Source organism: Anopheles cruzii, chromosome 3, assembly GCF_943734635.1.
Source record: "Anopheles cruzii chromosome 3, idAnoCruzAS_RS32_06, whole genome shotgun sequence".
NCBI classification, from domain to species: domain Eukaryota; kingdom Metazoa; phylum Arthropoda; class Insecta; order Diptera; family Culicidae; genus Anopheles; species Anopheles cruzii.
This window is the reverse complement of record NC_069145.1, coordinates 21150753-21173742: the sequence shown is the minus strand read 5'-3', so window position 1 is coordinate 21173742 and position 22990 is coordinate 21150753. Positions and strand designations below refer to the sequence as shown.

Genomic DNA, 22990 nt, shown 5'->3' with positions numbered 1-22990 from the left:
TTCGCGAAGCCCTTGCAGCAAAATGTATTTGACAGAAAACTTGAATTGCTAGCTTGCTGTAAACACAAACAGTATAGAGCGTAAGTTACGTGACACTCTGCAAATGGTATCATTGCAATAACAACTTTTAATAGTAGATTCAAATGCATTTCCTATTGTGATATCCTATTGCAAACACAAAACAGTCCAATGCCACTTCTTGTAGACGGTTAATTGGTGAGATTAATCTTTTGTTATGCATTTCAATATTTAGAAACGTTTTTCACTTGCTACAAAAGCTTCCAAAAGAAAAACAAAGCTGTTTTTTTCTTATTTTTAGGGTAAATAATAATTGTACAATAATTTTTTCAGATTATTAAAATAGACATGCTTTCAATTTCGAGTACACTCCTTGGCTTCTACCGTGTCCCCTTTTCCCGTACTGTTGTACTTGACAGGACGCATCGTAAACAAAATCATTCGTGAATCTGATTGCTGCTGATGCTTTTTCTTAACCGTGTGTCGTTTTTCTGGAAACCCCAGAATTACTAAATATTAAACGGTGCAATGGACACAGTTACACTGTAAGGATCTGCTTGAAGAGGAAGCGTGCATTGAAAATTGAAATTTCTTTCCAATTCCTCCTTATTTTAGTCCCAGCAACAATACGACAAAGTTTTGTAGGTTGTGTCTCTCGCAAATCAACTTGCTCAAGGTGATCGAACGTAATGCGACGGATCAGGCCAGCAATGCGCACCTCCTCGATTTGATCCGTACCCATATCTCGCTGCCGCTGGACAAGCAAAAGGATTTCCCCTGTGCGGTGTGTGAAATGTGTATTACTTTACTGAACGAGGTTAGCGTTTTGCATAAAAATGCTCCAAGGTACAGTGCGGCGTTGAGGGAAGTTTTACAACAATCCTCACCGATGTCAAAACTGGTTCGTCACCCCGAGACAAACGTCCAGTCTGCAGACGAATCTACCGTTAAGGAAGAAAACTCCCTAGTGGAAATTTACGATGGGCTCTCGTACAATGTTATCAAAACCGAACAAGAACTGCACGACGAGAATAAGCGTATCTTGTTGGAACATGAAATTGTACTGGAAGAGTTCGACATAACGGAACTTCCAAATGACGCAGAGAAGAACTTCAATATTTACGCCCTCGGCGATGGATCACAGGAACCCATCGTGGAGAACCACGGTCAAGTGGTTGTGAATATGTCAGATGAACAAACGGCAGCATTTGTTAAACAACAAGAGCTTCCCAAGGAACAGCCAAGAAAGCATCTCGTCGCTCAGATCGGTAGGAAACGACTTATTCCCTTCCAACGTCCGCTAAACATTGCTCATCCCACTACGCCAGAAGTACCTCTTCCTATCAAACTAGAACCAGCATTACTTAGCACGCCTCAACCACTGCCACGCAAAGCCCTGACGCTAAATTCAGCCCAGCCGACAGCGGCGCAAGAGGTTCTGGAAGATACGGCTCAATCGAAACCACCCGCCAAGCAGCTGTTTCGGTGCGACAGCTGTTCGAGCCGCTTCGTGGAGCTGTCGAACTACTATAACCACTCTTGCAAGAAACCGTACAAAGAGATTAAGTTCAATCGCAATGTGCGCTCCGTGCCGGTAGACATCGATATCCAGAAATATCGGTGTAGGGCGTGCAATGCCGGTTACCGGAGCTTGTTTCATTTCAATAAGCACCAGTACGAACTGCACGGCATCTGCAGCGATGACTTTGGTCTTAAGTGCACCATTTGCACCATGCAATTCTCTCAGAGGCAAGATTACGAGCTGCATGTGAAAGCGATGCATCCGAAGGATATGGAGTTTACTATCGATCTGAACACGGGCGAAACGCGGGTTTGGAAACGGGTGGTGAAACATTAACAGAAGCTCTCGGTGGAAGCAGGGCATCAAGCACGTATTGGGAGGTGTTGAACTGACGCTTGTAAAAGATAATTTGCGTTAAACAATGAGCTAGATGTTAGAGATAGTGATTATTTAATAAATGTGTGCACTTTTATGTTCTACAAACTAACTCAAATGGCTTCATTATCTCACGACGATCGACCCAAATCATGAGACCGTACAATTCCTACGGATGGAGCATGTCATCCGTACTGCGCAAATGGCATCGTGTGTTTTACATTTACCTGTACCTGTAGATAACTTTTGGTGGGAAAAGAATGTCGCTTCATCGGCTAGCCGTGTCATCATCAGCCATTAAATAACCGTTCACACACCGCTATGATCAACATGGATAGAATCTTTCTGGTGCATTTTTCTTAATTCACAATAGTGTACTGGGTGTCCTCAGTATCGTTTGTGGCCATCCTTTCACGCATCGCTCATGAATATCTTCTGGCTGCCTAATGCTTCGGCTAGTTTCGATACACTGTTTACTTGTTCCTATGCCCTCGTTTCGATCACACTAAATAACACCACAAATGATTAGCTTACACGCGTTGAGGAACTCGTGGGGCCCACAACCGACCGCTGGAGTCCGAGGGGAGGGTGGAAAAGTGATACATAATCTAGGTGTGTCTCATTCCTTTCGTTGACACCATCCGCTATTCGATTTGCATCTATTTACGGTCATGCCTAGCCAACGAGCCTCGTACAATCGCCTAGGAAGGGACGGCTAAAACAATCGCCTACAGCTGGCCTACGCACCATCCTTCGTTTGTATTCCGTTTCGTTTTCACTGACTTTCTTTTCATTGTTTCGCGTCCGTCGGTACAGCAAACTACAAGAACTCATAGAAGATGTTAGTGTAAGATTTTTTCCCTAACTTGTCTCATGTCCTCGTTTGTCGGAATGTCATTCTGAAATAAAATGCTCTTTTATTAAAAATTGGCCAAATACTTGTTTTTCACGATGTTACTCGTCAATGGAAATATCAAAAACCGGCCCATGACTAAACTGACTGAGTTTGAGTGCGTTTCTGTAGCTCGTTGTTTCAATTGTTCTATCTAATTTCTGAAAATTAACGTTCGAAAGGGTGTTGGCTTTTACGAGAGAGACAGAGAGCAATAAATAGGATTTCTGTAGAAAATGCTTTACCGATTGCTCCATTCCTAAGCTCGATACTGGTACGTGTTAATTAGTGTCACGTGATTTCTGGATCCGCGAGATTGCCTTCGGTTGCTTTTAAACAATTGAACGAATGGCGGGAATAGTTGCAGTGGTTTTAAATGTTATGTTGGTGAGATCAACAGAATAACAGAAGTACAAGTAGGTCCGTTGTTTAACGAAACTTGAATGCTCTAGGATGCATGTTTCATGTTTTTTCGAAAATTGGTATGCAACTCTACGTATTTTCTACACCACTCGCTCTAGTTTGCACCTTTGTACCGACTAATGGTTTTTCTAACGTTTTATTTACCATAATAACAACAGTTGCCTCAGAGCACTAATTCACTAACGCTTTATAAAAAGGAAAAAATAGGACATCTATCATCATTGACATTATTAGTGTTCGATTTGTGGCGGCGTCAAAGTCTTCGAATTAAAACCACACACCTTTCTTCTAAATGTTCTTTGCTAAACGCAATTGGTTCGTCTTAGTTCGCTTTAGTTTACCAATGCCTATCGACCATCCACTGAGAGTAATTGATTTGTTCGTTAGAACCACATCGGTCAGTGATCCCAAGTCTAGTTGAGCCATACCTTAGAAGTGTAGACCGGGTTTTGCATCGCGTATCTGTCGGTCGTATTTTATCATGGAAGGTGCGTAGTTGAGTTCATTTCAATTTTGATATTTGGTATTATGACGGTGTAGCTTAAAAGCTGTAATCAGCCAGTACATAGTTGTGATGTTTTTGTTGCTCAAAGTTAGTAGTAAAATTGATTTCCAGTTTACTTTCACTGGCACTACAGCCTGTGGAAAATCCTATCGCTCTTCGATCACTCTCACTTCATCTTTCACTCTCTGGCTCGTTCGCACATTGACTGCTTAATAATCTCGAGCGACTATACGTAGTATTGTTTTTACAAAATGTACAAAACGATTTAAAGCAAAGTTACCAACGTTTCCCAGTTTCTACAATGCACGTTACAGCACGGGTTCATGAACAAATTCAAACAAACAACTATGAACCGGAGCTCGTGGGGGAGAAAACCCGAAACGAAGGGCTTGGTCAATGTAACGCTGATTAATTATCACATGGTCATTTCGTTCGCACCGCTCAGATGTCGGCTACTTCGCGGTTGGAATGCTCGATGGCCGCCAGCAGGTCGTGCTTCTGGCGTACGTACAACCGTCCCTTACGCCAGGGGTTTTGCAGCTGCAGCGGGCGAAAATCGTCCCGCAAGCACCGTTCCCGGGCTCCTATCACGGCCACCAGGCAGAAGTTGTCCAGCCGGTCCTGTGTGTAGATGGGACCGTCGCGACCCTTCAGCACCACCGCCATGTTGAGCTGTTTCACGACGAGGTCGATCACCTCACGGGCACTGGTTTTTGGTGTAACGCGTAACTTCAACGAGGTCCCACTGGGTAGCCCGGTCTCGTAGGCGGCGTACACCTGCAGGATACTGGTGGTCGTGGCGATGATGCCCGTGGCGGCAGACTCATCGGACCCTTTGGCGGGCTCGGTGGTACTCGTTGCCGGCGGCTCAGCCACACTCACGGTCGCCGGTGGATCCGTTGACGATTCTTTGCTGGTCGTAGGTATTCCAGTTGGTCCCGGAACATGCATCGCGCTGTGCGTGTGCCCTTTCGCCTCATTCTGAAGAGCGACCAGCGTTGGCTTGAGGTACGTGGCAGTCAGGATGGGTTTCGTTTCCTCAAAGATCTCGATCTCCTGCTGCTGTTCCCGTTCGATGAAATTGATTGCCTTCAGCGCTTGATCCCGACTTTTCTTGGCGAATATCTTCAGTGGGCCCACGGTGGCTGTCGCTAGGGCCGAAGGAACTGTTGCCATTCCGGGTTGTTTATTGGTGTTTTCGACATCCTCTTGTTGGTTGATCGGCACAGTTGCCGTCCCCGTTGTTGCCGGAACGGTCAGCGGCACCAAGAATGGTGAGCGTACGTTCAGAAGCGGGCTGGAAGTGGCCGAGTAGCTAGAGTAAATGGTTGGTGGCCGTTTTTTGCCACCGGCCCCACTGACACCAACCGCCATTTTTCCGGTGCCATCCGACGAGCAGTGAGAACTGTTGAGCGTATCCTCGGAGCGGGACGGTGGCAGTCGTGGCACGACAAACTCCTTCTCCGGTTCTACACCCGTCACCGAGTAGTAACTACTGTGAGTCCCGCCCGAGTTCGAATCGGCGCTATTCTTGCGTGAGTTGTTCTGGCTGACGTTCAGGAACCGGGCGCTGGTATACTTGAGCAACTGCTCCGACTTGGAGTGTTCCGCATCGAGCAGACCATTGTGTCCTAGACTGCACTCAACGGCCGGACCCGGCCACGAACCACGCCCGGGGCTGCTCTTGTGGAAACTGTTTGTGCCACCACCAGCGGGCGGGTGCAGGAGTTGCGTTTCGCTGCCCCCCTTCTTCTTCTCGCCGGTCCTGGGCAGCTTACCGAAGTAGGTACTCTTGTAGTCTAGGATTTGCTTCATGTTCAGCTCCGGCATATTGGCTCGGTCACGCGCATAACCGATCACATCCATCAGCCACCGGGCACCCTTCCAGATCGAATTGAGGCCCCCCGAAAGCTCCTGCAGCTTCGCGAGCCGATCCTTGGCCTTCTGCAGCTCGGAACTGCTGAACGCTTCGCGATGCAAGTGGTTCGCCAGCATCGTGTCCAGCTCGAGAATGCAGGAAAGCCGCGAGTACTTCTGGATGATGTTGCTCTGGTACGATTTGAGGTGTATCATCTCGAACGCCTGGATCGGCATCGAGAAGAGGTCACCGCGCTGCAGCAGGCTCTCCTTCTGGCCCGGTACGGCGCAGCTACTTTCCGCCGGTGGGCAAATGATCAGAAAACTGACGTCACTGTTCAGCTCGATCACCTCCACGTCATAGAGACGATGTGCGACCGCCACGTCCGTCGGAATGTCCATGTACTGGAAAAGGTTGTGTACCGCTTTCGTGAGCAGCTCGAGAAAGTGCAGCTGCACCTCGGTCGGTCCTTGGTGCTTTGGTCGGAACTCCAGTATGCTGGAAGGTTTGTGTTGTTTGATCAGCTCCCACTCCTCACTGTGGTACGGAAAAAGGACAAAGAAAGCAATGGAAGTTACCGGTTCCGCAACGGTCAAGTCACTAGCAAGCTTACGCGGATATATGAGGATTGTCACGTATTTTGCAGTGGGGCAACACGTTGGGCGCCTTCACTGGGACCACCACCTGGATTACGTCGACCGAGCTCTGCATTTTTAGATAGCTCACGTACAGGCCGCGTGATAGGCGAATGTTGGACACCTGATGGTAGTTGATCTGCTCCTGGATGGAGTTCATGAGAATCTCGTTGATGTTGCTGTCCTCCGTCGACAGTGCCAGTTTCTTGTGAATCTTGTTAAACGGTATCCAGCGGGAGTTGAGCACCGACACCGCTTTGGGGCTCTGGTACGGCAGCAGGACGAAATAAGGTAAATTAAATATTACCCATCAAATTGGGGCTCACCAAATTGGCGCATATGCGTCACTCACCTTAATACAGTTAACGCACGACAGGACCACGGTCCCGTGCACGTCTCGCAGTGGTCGATAGAACAGCTGCCCAAGATCGGTGATGGAGAGGGCGGACTGCATCTGGCACGCGGCCGACAGTAGCTTGGTGCGGAAGTGTATGGCCGAGGAAGCGTTCCGTTCCATGTCCATCCGGAGCAGCTTTGCGTCGTCCCAAGTGCACGCCACCTAGCGGATCGTAAATCAACGTGAAGACACTTAGTGAGCACCGAGAGGGTCACACAAAACGGGCAGCGAGACTAGGCTAACGAAAACTTCATTTTTATAAATCTCAAACAAGATTATCGATTGTTGCTCGCAGCATCCGCCTTGGGTCGGAAATATGCGGCGGATGGATGGCGAGCTGGAAGTTTTAAACGAGTTGTCCTAGTTTACGCTGAGCGCAGGAACACCCGACCTTCTGGCCGAACGACGGGACCCCTGACGTGTGTTGCACTTGGCTCTGATTTATAGCCAGATCGTTGGGGCGAATACAAATCATAAATAAGAGAAACAATAACCACGTGTCCTCGCCCCGAGTCTTTCGGTGTCTAGTTCTCGTCCTTTGTGCCTTGCTTATGATACTGAGCGGATGGTGAAAGTTAATTTATTGAGCTAACAAGGCACCGAGACAAGCACCGCTTGTGAGCTCATCACACTAGGCCATCGATTGTAAAGCACACCGAATCTCATGGACTCAGAATTCAGGGCGGACTTTACAAACATCGGAAGCTGAGCTGAGGAACGTCCGACCCCTTGTCAACGGGACCATTTGGTTCACCTTCAGGCAGCTGCCTCATTTCGTCAACGGAGTGGCAGCTAGAGGTTGCCCCCAATTGCGCCAGCGAAATAAAACAATCATGAGGGCCGTGATTGGGCCAACCGGCTACACTGACGCCTCGGAACCACCGAAATAAGGAACTGAATAAGTAAAGCGGCTAATAAGCATCACCCGGCGGTGCTCTACTGAAAGCTTCCGAACTGCCCCGACAGGACGGCAAGCGGCGCTTACCTTCATCAGCCAGTAGAAATCCGTGTGCAGGTTGCTGGTGAATGTTTCATCAATTTCAATTACCGGCACAAAGTCTTCGTTGGTGAGCAAAAGTTTATCCTCGTGGTACAGGACGCACGCCAAGTAGATACCGCTGCGGGGGGCCGGAAAGAGAAAGATTGTGTGTAAGGTGATAAAAAACGTAGAACGATAAGTTGGTAATGGTAATAATAATCCCTCAGCCATTTTATGGGTGGCCGAAGGCGAGGTGGTACCGTTTGAGATTCTTCTGAAACTTGGAGGCGGCCGAGAAGAGCTGCTTGATGGTGGTTTTCTTCTTCGTCGCCCGCTTCTGCGGCTGCCCACCGTCGGGCGCGATCTCGGACGCGTCCTCGGGCCGCGCCAGCCGCACCGCGTTGAACAGCTCGTCCAGATGGCGCTGCTTGCCGGCGAACCGGTTGTCTCGTCCCTCGACATCGCGCCAACCTTTGTTTTGGTTTAATTTGTGAGGGCAGTCGGAAAGAAAAGAATAATGGTGCTTTCGTTAGGGTCTGTGGTCCTGACTTCGCCGCGTGCGCTCATTACGTGCTCCGGCCCCCGCTCACGGATCGTTACTGAGGCCAGCCTTGCGGAACCAGCCCTCGCGCTCTACTAAACTGGGTCATGTCCGGTGGTTAAACCAACGAAGGGAACGGAGACCCTGGTCCCCCGCGGCAACGAGCATAAACAAGCTGGCTTACATTCGTTCGGAGCGTACACGCTTCCCATAGGCCACCAGCTTGCGGGGACGCATTTCAAAGGACACCGCGGTGAACCGGAAGGGCACGCGACACAATTACAATGCCGGGCCGGGAATGGAAACTTTACGAGTTAATCAGAAACACGGGCACGGGCCGAGCACACGGGCACGGGAGGATGTAGTAGCCGAACTCACTTGACGGGACGACACAGTTCGGGACGGATAGTTTGTACGGTCCCCAGCCCTTGACGTTACCGGCGCACGCCCGGAAGAAGTACCGCCGGCCCTGGATCAGTTCGTTCAGATTGCAGACCGCTCCCATGCAGCCGTGAAAACTGCACCACTCACTGATCTCCCGTTCGCCGACGACGTTGCTGAAGTCCGACCGGGATGACCATTGCACTGCGGAAGAGGCGTTCGATAATTCGGTTTTCGTTAATGGTTCGGGCGGCCGTCGATGCTCACCTTTAAATTTGGTCGTTATGGCACCTTCGAGCGGTTCGTACATCCGCAGGCTGACCGCACTGCAGCCCGTTACGTCGATGTCGATGCGATTCGGTACGTCGGGCGGTTTCGTCTGCTCCCAGCCCAGTATCATCCGTCGCAGCCCTTTGACGCGTCGCTCCCAGAGGCCGACCTGTTTGTCGATTTCGCTTCCGGTGCAGCTCGTCACCGATGTGCCTCCGCTTCCTGTGGTGGCGCAATGGCGTGGTGGATGAAGTTAAAAATTTATTCAAAAATCGCTTCGTTTAGCGCTTTCAGCGAACCGTTTAGGGTTGTCCAAAAATGAATTCAAATCGAAAGGATAGCCATTTTGCTGTATGTAGCTTGGTCACCCCAAGAACTTCCTACACGCTTGCCCTGTGCTTCCGTCACTATAGTAGGCTTCTAGTGGTGACTCAATGAGTTGCTATTGTTAAATATTACGTTCATATATTATTATTTGCGTTCTTGTTTTAGGTCAAGGACTGTAAATCGGTCCACACACATTCTAGATTTTTACGGGTTAAAGAGGCTGATAACAGCTGCACTTGCGTTGTTTATTGTAAAAACCCCAAGCATCCTTCAGACTATACTGTTCAGAGATCAAAGTCAAATCAATCTTGACCAGAAATGTTAACTTCACATTACCGATTTAGTAGTCTAAATAGCATCTCTGAGCCTTTAAAATATCTCTCAAAATAGTTTCTACAAATATGTAAAGCCCTGAAAAAGCCTGAAGCCCAGCGTAAGTCACTCATTTCTAATCACTTGAAACACACAAACCACATGCAGTTTCCGACTTTATCGCAAGGTACAGGCGATCCGCTGCTTTCTGAGGAACTAAAGGATACTGCAGCCCGTGAAATCTGCCATTCGAAATCCGATCGCTTTTCATACCACCTGTGCCGCTATTACGAAAATCTCACCATCTCGCGGGTGCCGTTCCCACGTTCTCTCAAGTGCCTCTATTGGTTTTGATTTCCAACTTCTGCGGTGGCAAGAAAATTGCACTACCACCGAAAAAAAATACTGAAAAAATCGTTGCCATCAGTTCCTATTTCAAAATCAATCGAAACTCACTAAAGGTATTACATTACGGACGTTCAGTGAGGAAATACTGCGCTGCACCGCGCGGACAGAAGTGTGTTGCAAGTGCACAGCACCGACACACAGGGGAATGGAAATGCAAAACGGCATCTTCTACAGCCGAGTCCTTCCACTGGAACGTAATGTGATTATTTTCCTTGCCTGGCGCGATAGTCAGAAAAAGGCGGAAATTGTTAGCAAGAAAAACTTCGTTCGCGTTGCAATCGAACCGGGAGCAACCCGTTGGGACCATGTTTTATGCATCATGTTTCGTAGATGGGAAAATTTGAAGTGAGCTATCGGTTTACGTCAGTCAACGGCGGGATTAAAAACAGCACAAGTGTTGGTGTGTTGATAGGAAACGGACTTTTTCTGTAAATATACTGCAAGTTTGTCATTCTTCCGAATAACAAGTTTTGCACCAATCTTCCGAATGAATGCTTTTCAGGGTTTTTCTTGTCCGGGACAACGACATAAAGCCCCGTTTCGATATGTTATGCCATGTGATATTCAATTCGATGCTGCACACTTTTTGTGGAATCAAATTATCGAGAGATTCTCAAAAAACAACAACGATCGCATAGTGCAGTGGTCCATGTACGTGCCTTGCATTGGCAATCATCAATTGATTGGTTCCGAATGGGATGATTCATTGGCTAGCGTATCATTATTGCACCGGCACCGCAACGACCGTTTCCGGCGTTAAGTATCGTCAGCCAATTTGCGATGGATGATCTGGCTGATTGTAGAGCGGCCCCCGTGCAACGTGAGCATGATAATGATATCACTTGACCCAAAACAGTAGCTCCGTTGAATTTATGTTACATTTCGGGCCACGATATTTCGTGGTTTCGTCGGTCGACATCGACTCATGATGACATTCTAGGATTGGGTTGAATTGTTTGTTTCGAAAGGGCTTGAAGCCCTTGGGCTCCGTGCGGGATCGAGTGAAAGCCAAAGCTAAGGGAGTTGGGACCCGCTACTAAATTAAACCATCACTCAACAGTCAACAGGACCGCCCCGAACGCCATGGCCGGCCGGGGGTTTGGTTGAACTTTGAACCTTCGCACGAATTGCAGCAGCCAAAGTTCTGGCCAAAGTCCGTCCGTGCAAAGTGCAACAACGGGCCCGGAACCGCCCAGTAACTCTCGACCGTGGCGGCGAAAGTTACAATTTATTTCAACAATTACTTTTGGCCGGGGTGGTTGGGCCCAAAGTTTAGCGCCAACACACCAGGGACGGGGAAGGGAAAACACCGAAAAGGTTCTACATCTTGTCCAGTTTGATTCATGGCCCCGTGGACGCCTCGTCACGCCATCGGTCCGGGCCGGCCGGGCAGAAAGTGAATAATTGTGTTGCGGTGTAGTTGCTCTTGTTAACCAGCAGCGGGCAACACCAAGCGTGAACGAAAGCGACCCCGCGACCGGGCTTGTGTTAGTTTTGTGTTGCCAATTTAAATCAGCACCTTAGGCTGTGGGAACGTCCGTGGGCGAAACAGGATCGCTTCGCCAGGAAAACCAAAGGTTTAGCATTTTATTTACAACCGAGCGATGGAGAAATTGTGAGCGTGGCTTTCATTGGAAACAAACAGTGTGTCGGTTTCATTTACATTTGAAATCAGTTTTACATCAACATTAAAAAGTTATGTGGTTCAGTAACTTGAACTTTATATTGATTGGAAAAATTTCAAGATCACGAAGAGATCTATCTATTCTTATATACGCTTGCTAACTTCAGGTGTATTTTGCTGCCAATCGTTGCCTTTTAGAATAATTACAATAGTAATTAATTAATAATAAATGATTAATAAATAATAATTATTTTATGAAGTTTGTAATGAAACGTAAAATCGAACTTAACGTGCTTGTTTCTAACCACCATAACTGCTCGAAAATGGAAGCGTGCGCACAGTCAACCTTGAAAGTGAACGGTTGCTAAGGCAACCAAATAGTTATTTACCCAATATTTCGGTGGCAGAATTTTCATTAGTCCACGCGGTTCCGTGATGCCGTTGATACTGAAAAGCTACACCTGGCAGCAGCGGGACACCGGGCCGCACATCCTGCTGGCGGTCCCGTTTCCGGCGAACCACCTCCAGCAGGACGACATCTTTACGACCGAGCAATTCGTGAAAATCTCCAAGGCTCCCCACTATTGGGAGCTGTTCCTGTGCCATCCCATCGATCCGGACGCGAGCCGCTGCTCCATCCTGGAGCACGAGGTAATCTTCGAGCTGCAGAAGCAGGATCCATCGATTCACTGGGATACGGCCGAAGCGGTTGTTCCACGGAGCGAGAGGGCCACCCTCAAGGCACGCTGCCTCGATCATCACCGAGTCCGGCTGGAGGAGCGGGCACAGCAGCGTGCGATCGAAAAGGATCGCCGGAAGAAGGACGAAATCCATCGGCAGATTGAACGCGAGAGTAACGACCGGGCCGCGGTCGAGCGGTTGCTCGAGGACGCCAAACGGGCCGAACTGAAGCGCATGGAGCTGGCCATGGTGAAGGACCTGCGACCGACGACGACCACGACGGTGGTGACCGTTAATCAGAAAACTTGCCGCAAGCCTTCGGCCCAACCGGCTGCCGTGCAAGTCCGCCTGCCGGTGCCCCCAGTCCGGCCAACGGCGACCCTGGCGGTCCAGTTCAGTGAGCGCACCTTCGTCACTCCGAAGCGCGAGTCGATGGAACCGGCGGAACAGGAGTGGACACGGAAGCAGGCGGCCGCCCGCAAGGCGGTCGGGTTTGTCGACGAGGACCTGCGGCCCGACGAGCGCAACCCGGAGTGGCTCCGGCAGCGGGGTGACACGTTTTTCCAGCAGAAAAACTTTCTCGCCGCCATTGCGGCCTACACGGCCGGGATACGGCTCACGAAGGATTACTACGCACTGTACTTGAACCGATCGGCCGCACACATTGCGCTGGAAAATTATCAACGCTGTGTACGTGTGTTGGGAAGGAACTTGTTTAGGCGCACAGGATTTTAACTTTCTTTCCGTTTTTTTTCTTCTCGCACCAACAAATCGAGTAGGCCGAGGACTGCTCGAAAGCGCTGGAACTTTTGCAGCCCGCCGTGGAAGCGAACCGGAAGGCGCGGGTAGCGTGTCTTGCTCGGCGGGGCGCGGCCCTGGTCAAGTTGGGCTTCCTTCGGCAGGGCCACGAAGAAATGGTGGCCGCGAGTCGCCTCGCACCAGACGAGCCGAGCTTACGGCGGGAGGTCGAACTTCTGCAGAGCCGTCTCGAGGCCAGCGAAGACAGCGAGTCGGACTAGTCGGTTCGCCGGGGCACCGGTTCGAACAATTGCCAATTGCCATTCGACGTGATTACAAACTTTGGTCAACTTCGGCAGTGGTCGGATGTGTAAATGGGAAAGTTAAGATGATTAGTTGCCTATTCGAGTTTGTTTCGGGTGACTTGAGGTGAATAAATGATTCGAATTCGGGGGCTCTCGTTAAATTTTGCCACCAACTTTACTTTTTCGGCCCATTTGTAAACTTTTACGAACGAAAGAGAAATCCATCCAGAAATCCAATCCAATCCAAAAACATACACTGAAACGATTTGATTGATGCGTTTGTTCCCCCCGAAACGAGTTGTGGGACGAGATGATTGGCAGTCGTTATAACTTTTCCAGACCGATTGTCCACGTGCTGGATTCGGGTGACCGTGACCTTGCGTCTGCTAGCGAGTGCAAGGATATGCGCATACGGTCCGGAGTCCACTCTTCCAGGAAGGTCCGACCGTTCGGCGGCATTATTTTCGGGCCGAGAAGGCACAGATTGCCGGACACAACCTTAAAATCGAGCCACGCAATCCTCTAGGTTCAAGCAGTTGGGATAATTATTATCCGCTTTTGGGCTGACCGTAATCACTCAGACAAGGCACGCGCCCTGCTCCCCGAATGGGGCGGGGGGTCTTTGGTGACAACCTGGATTTAATTGTGTCCCGCTCATCGGGTTACCGAGAAAACGGAGTCACCGAGCACGGGTTGATTTAACGGTTGAACTTTTTGGGGCTGCGGACAAATTATACTCCCCGTGTCGAACATCAAACATTAATGTCCACCGTGCCAGCCGCTGGCCGATGTCCTTACCGATGATGTTGGAGAAGGTCGTCTTGCCGGCGTTGTTCCCGGAGCCGGTGCGGTCGCTGCCGGGACCGCCGCTCGATTGATTGCTGTCAAAGTTTCCGAGCTCGTGCACGGTCGTTTCCGCCTCGCACAGCAGATTGTTCAGATGCAGTCCCATGTTGCTGTTGGCAGCTTGCACTAATTGGAAGAGACACAAAGTGCTTTCGTTAAAAACGGTTCCGTTCGGTGTGATTAAAGATGACGCAGCCGCCCGCCAAGGAAGCAGCTTTGCTCGGGTTGTCGCTTTGGCCGGCACGGCCCTTTGCGTCAGATTCGAAGATCCGACGGGGCTATTTTTATCGCAGCCACTTGGTTTTGCTCGCCTTTTCGGAGGGCGACGTTGCCGTGTGTGCGTGGTTGGCGCATTCGTTTCCAGTTTTAATTACAAAAAAAATAATTAAAAGCGGCACTCTGCCGTCTCTGGGGAAATTTACCGCTTCATTCCGGAAGCCAAACGGCTCGCGAAGGTCAGTGGACTCGGCTTCGAAGGAATCGTGCAGGATTCGGGATTGGATCGGGGTTCACAACACACGCGCACCCGGTGAAACATATGTTCTCCGGAGCTCCGGGTGACAGGAAAGGATCAAATGGAAAGAAAACACGTTTTCCACCGCCCGCCGGAACCGGAAAACAAACCCATTATCTGACGCCCGGGCAAGCGGTGGCTGCGCCGCGGATCGCAGCGCTCTTGAAACAAAACTTATTGTAAAGCACACTTACCGGAATGGGCATTCTCGATGGCTCCCTGCTGGAGCAGCATTTTGGTCATCGATCGGTTATTGCTGAGCACGGCCACATCGAGCGGCGTTAGCCCGTCGCTGTTTAGACTGTTAACGTCCACGTCCGTGCTTTCCAGGATCGTTCGGGCCTTCTCCAGGTGGCCATGCTCGACGGCGGAGAACAGGGCTGCGAATACACACAAACGGGGCTCCTTAATATTGCCATTAAAATTAGGTTACCGCGGCGTATTTGTTGCTGGGACTGGGGAAACATTCCGCTCGAGACTTGGGCAACACCTGAGCAGTTTGCGCTCCATTTATAAATGGGTAGAATTTGCGCGGCAACACATTCCAATGTTTCGATGCAAATGATCGAGATTAAACACAGGCCCTTTTTCGTGGCCGTCGGTAGCTGGGCCCCGGGACCAGGTCTTTAGCCCTTTTACTTTTTTCCACCAGTAGTAGGTAGCTTGTGTTCCATCTAATTTAATCTCTTCCCAAAAGCAAGTTTCGAAAGGTACACTGTAATATTATTCAGATATTGTGGTAATAGGCGTGACAAACATTGTGCTTTGTGTATCGATTCGGATTAGCATAATTAACGCGCATTAACGCATGATTAACTCGCTTGCTGGTCGCTGCGACGGCCGCGAATTCCGCCAAGATGGAGCCTTCAAAAAACCAACATCGATTCCATTCACCGGAAAACGATGCGATGCACCACATAAAAGGAAAATTAAATAAAAGTCTATCGGAATGTGTATTGTGTCGAATCGAATCGAACGCACCGCCGACAAAAGCCGCGTGTCAGTGGCGCGGCCATCCGCGTTCCGTGACGGACCTTTCGGCGTAATGATTTATTGGCTCACCGGCTCGGTACCGGCTCACGGTTTGTTTGTGGAGCTTTATGATGGACACCCCCGGGAGCGCAATTGCGATAATTGCGCATAAATAAATGATAAAGTGCCGCCACGACCACGCAGACACGACACTCGGAGGGCGACACATTTTATGATAATAACCAACATGGTTCGGGGCATCATCGTACCGCGCCGCGGTGTGATGCCAACCGAAATCGATACACGGTAGCGTTGTAACCGAAGCTCGGGCTCGGTGTCCACCAGAAACGCAACCTGACGTGACCCGGACAGCCCATTACGCGCGCGGTTCCGGAACAAATGACATCGAAACCAATTACGCGGTGGCCGATCAAATCGCGCAAATCGCCGGATACGGATTCCACGTTCTTTTTCTGGCACCGCCCAGAGCATACCATGCAAATGGATGTTGATTTGTGTCAGCTTGTCGAGCTGCGCCTGCAGCTGCTTGTGTTGCTTCTTCGTCGGCAGCTTCTTCTGCTTCCAGTACGACGGTGGAATGTTGGCGGGATGCGCCTGATGGGGCTGGTGCTGGTGGGTCGAAGGCAGTGGCGACACACTCTGGGCATTGTGGACCGCGAGGACATCGACGGACGTCGTGGTGGTTCCGATTCCGCTGAGGTTGTGATTGTCGCTGACCGTGAGCCGGTTCGAACGCAGCAGTAGCAGGTGCTGCGCATTCCTGGCATTCCGCTCTGCCTCCCCGTTGGTGGCGGTGGCCCCGGACACCTTCGCACCCTTCGCGTCCACCTCGTCGGCCGAGCTGGTCGAAAGGTGGCGCGTCTTTTTGAGAATCTTTGGTGAGAGCTGCCGTTTTGCTGGTGACGTGGCCGCCACCATCTTGCCGCCGACACCGCCACCGACCACCACCGAGGGTTGCGAGGTGGCCGCGCTCGGTGGATGCTGTTGATGGGGCAGCAAATACTCCATTCTTTGGGTGCTGCTGCTGGTGCTGCTTCGGCTGGTCGGAGCGCTCGATAGGTTCGGCGAGCTGGCGCTCGAGATGCGTGTCAGGGCCAACGTTATCGACGGCAAGGACCCCAGCAGGGAGCTGATTCCTTTCTTGCGCGCGGACGGTGACCGGACTTCATCTTCGTACGTCAGCGAGACGGCACTGCCGGTGGTGGCCGACTGGGCTGGCAGCGAGAGCACCGACTGGTGGGCAGAGACCGTCGGTGCTTCGATCGTGGACAGCGAGTTGGCCGAGCTGGACGTCGATTTGGGCTGCGCCGACGATCCGGACCCGGAACCGGGCCGCACTATACTAGGACACGGCAGCCGGCAGCTCGGTAGCTCCAGGTTCGACAGTGACCGAGTCACCAGGTCCGGCAGGTTGATTTCTGTCCATTCGGTTCCACAGGGAAGTGGCGGAAATAAACGGAAAAAGAAAAACCAAGAAAAAGAAACACAAAATGTAAGTAAAGGGGATAAAACAAAATCCAGAAACAAGAAACAGAAAACAGAAGAAAACCATTCAGAGAAGTTGTTAAAAGAAATAAATACAGTCATGAAAATGTAGCGGTGGCGGCGTAAACGATCGTTAAAGAAAAGTGCGTAAACGAAACGGAATAAACCAAAGGCCGGAGCTAATGTAGAAACAATCAAGAACAAATGGGAGATCTCAGCCAGCCCATCTCCCAGCGAGGACCGGACAAATTAATTACAGCCAATAAAACGTGAACCAACTTCAGGCTCGCATGGCCAGCACATCGTCGCGGTTGTCGTCGCCATTCCGGGCGGTACGTGTCCCGGTGCGGCTACACGTAGCCCGCAGGATGAAGTGGTTGTAAATTGTTCTCAATTTATGCTCGACCACCTTCACCGCCTAAAACACGTCGCCAGTGGAGGTCCCGACACTTCCGGTCGGGTATCGCTGAATGAGTTGAATCGTTTCAATTTCTACATTCAAACGGCTGAACACTTTCGTGGCGCGAGGCGGAGCTAAGTGCAGTGTGTCGTCGTGTGCATGTCCTTTACCGCACAGGACCACACTACGGATAGTAGGACGAGCGGTTCCGGGGGCTCTCTATTTACCGTGTGATTGCACCCGATGCACCGACGATGACCGCCAGGGTCCTGCATTTCAGGCGAGCCCGTGAATTTCGCCATTCATCAAGCCCCACGCAATTGGCGCTCGAAATGCTCGTTCATTAGCGTCCAACAAAGCGTGTCCTTTCGAAATGGCGATGTGCTGCCGTGGCCTGCAGAACTCCGCGGACCACCCTTCACAGGGCGTCTTCGTTTCTGAGAAACATAATATTTTGAAATGGCGCTTCTCAGCGTGGGGGTTTTCCATGTTGCAGAGCTACGATGGTTGCGCGAGCGGACCACACCATGGGCTACGGACCCGAAGAACGTGCTAATGGAATAACACGACTCCAGCTTCCCAACAGCTCCCTCCCAAGCTTCCTGGGCCCTGGGCGACCGGATTGCAACAGAAAAATCTTCGACAAAAACCAACGAAAGCAGCAAACGCTTCGAGGATGCTTTGCGTGTAGAGTAAAAATAGCCCGCCGTGACAGGGTAAGAACGGGGGGCCAAAGAGTTCGGAACGGTATTAATGTTTGCTATTTTCAACGTTTTTCCACCGACGGAAGGAACGTTTCTACCGACGGCTCTCCGTCCTGAGGGTCCTTTGGCTGCCGCCGGGAGTCCCGACATTCTTCGCTCTCAACACGGCAGGATCCCTGCAGCTCGGTGGGCCAGTGGACGCTAAATGTGGTTTTCAACCGCACACCTTCGATGTGCCAGTAGTTTATCGTCCTGTGCCGTTAAGCAGCGTGGTCGTTAGCGTGGCGCTACGTGAAGGTAGAGGGACAACCATAAATTGCATCCTTTTAAACTACCGTTTTTTCGCTGCTACCCCGTTGCTCTGGCCCAGCGCGCCTCCCAAGACGAAGGTAAGCCGAGACGGACAGCTGACGACGGCTTAAACACTCGTCCCATCAGCTGATTGGTTGAACTGGGAACTGGAAGAAATGGGAAACGCTTGCCGGGCGGCGAACCACGCTGATCTGAAGCCGTTGAAATTGGCTTTCCCTTTATGGAGTGTGTTACGGCAGAATGAAAAGCGTGGTCCATTTTCAGCTTTATTTTCTGTGGTGTCCTGGCTCGTTTCGGCTCGGCTGACTGTTTTCTCTTTTATGAGCAAACAATTAGATGAGCGACGCCAATTTTCTTAAGGCTCCGTCGAGTTCTTTGTTCGTTAAAATTTATACGAACGAATGTCCAAAGCATTGGCGGTATTGAGAAACTTTCGGCAAATCTTCAAGTTCGAGATGCACTTCACGTTTTGAATAACTTCATGAACTAACTATAGAGTGACCGGTTTGAAAAATAAACCATTCAACACTGTTTGATACAAAAATGACCGTTTAAATATGACCGCTTTCATTGGGAATAAAAAGGCGTTAAATACGTTAATTTAACATCGGACAAAAAAACTATAATGTACTTTTGCAGCCATTAAAGCCATTGGTACGGGGTGCGATAGTGTGAGCCCAACATGTCCTGCCCCACTGATAAATGACCGGAAGAAATATAAATACGGAAGAAATTATAAATCAGCGTGGCAGCAACGTGCTCAACGATCGCTTTCAGAACGGCACCGTTTAGCGTCACCGTCGCCGGCCACGGCGAAACCATCTTCAGCGCTGGAAATAATGAAAGATCCCGCGACAAGGATGGCGCACCGGTGCCACCGAACCGGCCACGGCACGGCGGTGATGCCATTAAATTTTACTTCCCTTTTTTAACAAAACTAATTTCCCGTCACGGAACAGCAAAGTCATTCTTCATCCCCGAACACATTTACGGTCCTGGGCCTGGCCTGGCCGGCCCGGAAGTGCCCATTCATGAAACCGACTGCAACGCGATTCTCACCGGTGACGACGCTGCTGACCGAACTTGGTGGCCAGTGGCTCGGGTCGCTCGCTTCGGTGTCCAGAATGATGAGTCGGAGCCGACGGAGCGCCTTCGTCGAGTACGGCACCTGATGGCCGTCGGTCTAAAAATAACTTTGCCAATCATTCCTATGGCCATCATCCCCCGTCCGGCTTCCGGCCTGGGCGGCCACACAGCCGAACATGCACCGTAATGCACCGGCGCCCGAAGAAGAAATGCATCGCCGCCGTTTGGCTCGAAGGAAAAGGGTTCGAAAGGTTGCTCAAGGAAATTGCGTCGCGCTTGGCTGAAACACTAGAAGCCAAGCCATCGAGGAGCATTAAGTGCATCGCAGTTGGTCCTGCCACTTTGTTCTCTCACCTTCGGTGTGGCGCCGACGAAAGAATGGCCGAACCAATTGTAGCCGGGCCACTTCCTTCGTTCATTTTCCATTGCCATTAAACCAATATTTTTCTTCCACAATCCACTTAGCGGAAGCGGACCATCTCTGGTTACCGAGCCCACGCTGCTTTCCAACGCCAAATGGTTGTTGAAATCGGATAGATTTAAGGGGACCCGGTATTACTTGTCAGTTGCGTCATTCTTTTCATAAAGAAAAATTAAAAGTTGACCATTAACGGTGAAAACGAAGTGGCAGTCATGTTACAATAGTAACTAGTACTACGTTACTTAAGGTACGTATACAGTATGTTCGATTAATAATGAGGTTTTATTTTTAAAATATGCAACAAAATCTATCAGATAGAAACATGAATTTTAAATTGAAAGGTGCGTTCTTTCTCTTTCCAACGCATCTAATTTCATGCAATCGGATGAAAGATTAAAAAATTCGGCGCGTTTATGTGTCGGTTTGGCACCCGTGCTAAAAAAAGTAAACGTGGAACTAAGAGCCTGAAACATGTACTGAGGCCTATAATTTGTTACAACAACTTTATGGTGTTGAGTAGAGTTTTTGCGTGGTGTAAACGATTTCTAGAAAATCTTGAGGACTTGTAAGATGATGAAAGGTCGCGCATAATCTATGCGCATAACTTAATAATCTGTCATCCGATTTGCATTAAATTGGATGCGTTTGAAAAAGGAAGAACGTACCAAACTATTTTACAAACTAACAGATTGCGCTGCATGTTATGTTTTTTCAAATAAAATCTCGTAATTTATCTTATGACGTTTTCCACATGACATCTTCATTCGCCACTCCCTTTGATTGGCCTCGGAAGGGCTCACCAAGGACTTCTTAATTCGAGCAGACTTTCGAACAGTTTCCGATCCGCAAACAACCAATGAAAGCAATCGGTGAAAAGCATGATTCCTTCAATCGGGGCGCCACGCTCAACTCATTGCCGGAGAAGGCAACTTATGCTGTCGTGTTCCAAACCCACCCCAAACCAAGCCAAGTTTAGCCAAACGTGGCGCATGTTTGTCGAGATTTTCTTTCCGTATGACGATAAACTTGTGCGGTTCTGTCTCCTGTGACCTCGACGCCGCCAAGGACGGGTGACGCCCCGAACGATGTTGGCAAGTTGGCAAGAATCGTTCGTCCGCCCGTGTTCCGGGGGTTAGTGTCATCCGGGCGATGTCACTCGCCGTGTTCGCACTCATCTTACAGGGAAAAGTTTCATGGGTAATGGTAAAGTAGAAAAGAAAAAACAAAAAACCACAAACGCTGAAAGAAAGGAAACGACACAAGGCATCATCCTTACTGCTGCTGTTGTTTGCCCAAACGGAACCCTTCCGTATGGTGGCCGTCCTTGCGACACTCAGGGCTGCCGGCTGCGGGTGACTTTCGTGATCCGCTCGCTCGTCAACGCGTTGCTCGGACTGCACCGCCGCTTCCGCTGGCCGCTGCTTCCGGACGATCGTAAGCTTCGCTGGCGCCGGTTCTTCCCGGCTCGACGCCCTTCGCTCGAGCTCGGACTGCAAAGGGTGCCGTTCTTCTGCCGTGGGAGCAACCGTGGTGACGAGTCCCTGCTCCGGATGCGGCGGAGGTCTTCGGTGAACTTTCAGCGAGCTTTCGGTGGACGAGACGCCGATCCTGGGCTCGAATCCTTCCACCAGCAGGGCGGCCGCCTTTGGTGGTACGTTGGCAGGAAGTGCTGTGGGACCGACGTCCTTCACCAGGGAATCGCCCTGGGGCTTCTCCTGCAGGACCTTCGCCTGCAGCCGGCGGAGCTCGGTGTAGGTCAGTTTTAATTTGTGCAGCTTGTTGCGCAAACTTTGGCGCACATCGTCGTTGGTGGAGCGAATGAAATGTTGCTCCCCGGCGCTGGAGACGCTTGAGCCGGTCGTGGGTCGATCCAGCAGATCGCCCACCGTGGGTAGATGGGTGTAGGCCGCGGTGCGAGCTTTGCTGCCGGAACCGCCGCCGGGCGGGCCCTGCTTGAGGCGCGTCCGCAAACTCCGCAGCGAATTAAACGACGAACGCACCGAGTGGCTCCGTCGGAAGCTGGAGGATGGTGGCGGTGCCGCGAGGGCTTCCTTCGCGGCCACCGCTCCCGGCGCCCTTACTCTGCTCACCATCCTCGGGGGCGAAGTTTCTCGGGGGTCCTCGACGTCCTCGTCAAACGTTTCGCTGCTGTCGTTAAAGACCGCGTTTGAGTAGCAACCATCCGAGGTGATTCCGTTGCCGCCGCCGTCGTTGGTCCGTCGTCTGTAGAACGATGCTTTACTCCAGTCGCGGTTCAAGTCACATTTGGCACTTTGCTTCGCGGACCTGCCGCCACTATCCATCATAGTCCGGTCGAGTGGTCCGATATACGTTGGTCGCTGCCGCTATTTTTGGCACTAAATTAGAAACTGTTGATGAGGGGGATTCGGGCGACCGGGTTCCGGCTTTCGCCGGAAAGAAATCGAGTGACACACGACGCGACACCACTTGCGGCCGATTACGACAAACGAGTCTCCGTTTCATAATTTAAAACTAATTTGGCCTAAAGCAGGTATTTTTGCAAAGGGGATAACGCCCAGCGGATACTCATTAGCATTCGTAAACGACCAATTCAATGGGTACGTTACACATTTAACGTATTGTTTCGCCTTTTTTACGTTGCTTCACGGCTCTACATGCTGGTTTTTTACCTATGCTTCAATTGCAAAGTGTTTACTTGAGCAACAGACTCACTTCCCGTGAAACTTTTCATGGAAGGAAACCGACATTCATTGACGGAAAATGAGAAGTAAACAGAACACAGCTCCCGATCCTGCTCCGTCGTTAGTCATCGCTGGCGGCAACTTGTGTAACTTTGTTTCAACTTTAGTACTTCGGAAGCAACAGCCCTCAGCGAGCAAGGCAATCAGCATTGCTGCCCGATAAACTCCACAACACATAAAGCCATTGCATAAAGCCATAAGTTGCGTTGTTATGCGTAATTCAATATGAAGATCATTTATCATCATTGGAGTACTGTACAAATGTTTTATGTCTGTCTTGATTACAATTTATTTTTGTTATTGACTTGTGAGTTC

General features: G+C 50.4%; 3 protein-coding genes across 3 annotated transcripts; 2 read left to right on the top strand and 1 right to left on the bottom strand.

Moving 5' to 3' along the window:
• The first annotated feature begins 459 nt into the window (after positions 1–459).
• Positions 460–2015, top strand: LOC128273270 (uncharacterized). The gene is made up of 2 exons (XM_053011205.1): positions 460–563; positions 634–2015. The coding sequence occupies exons 1-2, from the start codon at positions 547–549 to the stop codon at positions 1874–1876; spliced, it is 1260 nt and encodes a 419-aa protein (XP_052867165.1). The 5' UTR covers positions 460–546; the 3' UTR covers positions 1877–2015.
• Positions 2016–4176: 2161 nt separating this feature from the next.
• LOC128270036 (uncharacterized) lies at positions 4177–22255 on the bottom strand. The gene is given in 11 exon segments (XM_053007439.1): positions 4177–6130; positions 6207–6493; positions 6581–6787; positions 7611–7743; positions 7865–8075; positions 8524–8730; positions 8794–9018; positions 13990–14163; positions 14746–14931; positions 15988–16962; positions 21211–22255. Coding segments are annotated over 11 exon segments (5604 nt in total).
• On the top strand, positions 11903–13167 carry LOC128272480 (dynein axonemal assembly factor 4-like). Its single transcript, XM_053010298.1, has 2 exons — positions 11903–12838; positions 12928–13167. The coding sequence occupies exons 1-2, from the start codon at positions 11903–11905 to the stop codon at positions 13165–13167; spliced, it is 1176 nt and encodes a 391-aa protein (XP_052866258.1).
• Positions 22256–22990: the final 735 nt, after the last annotated feature.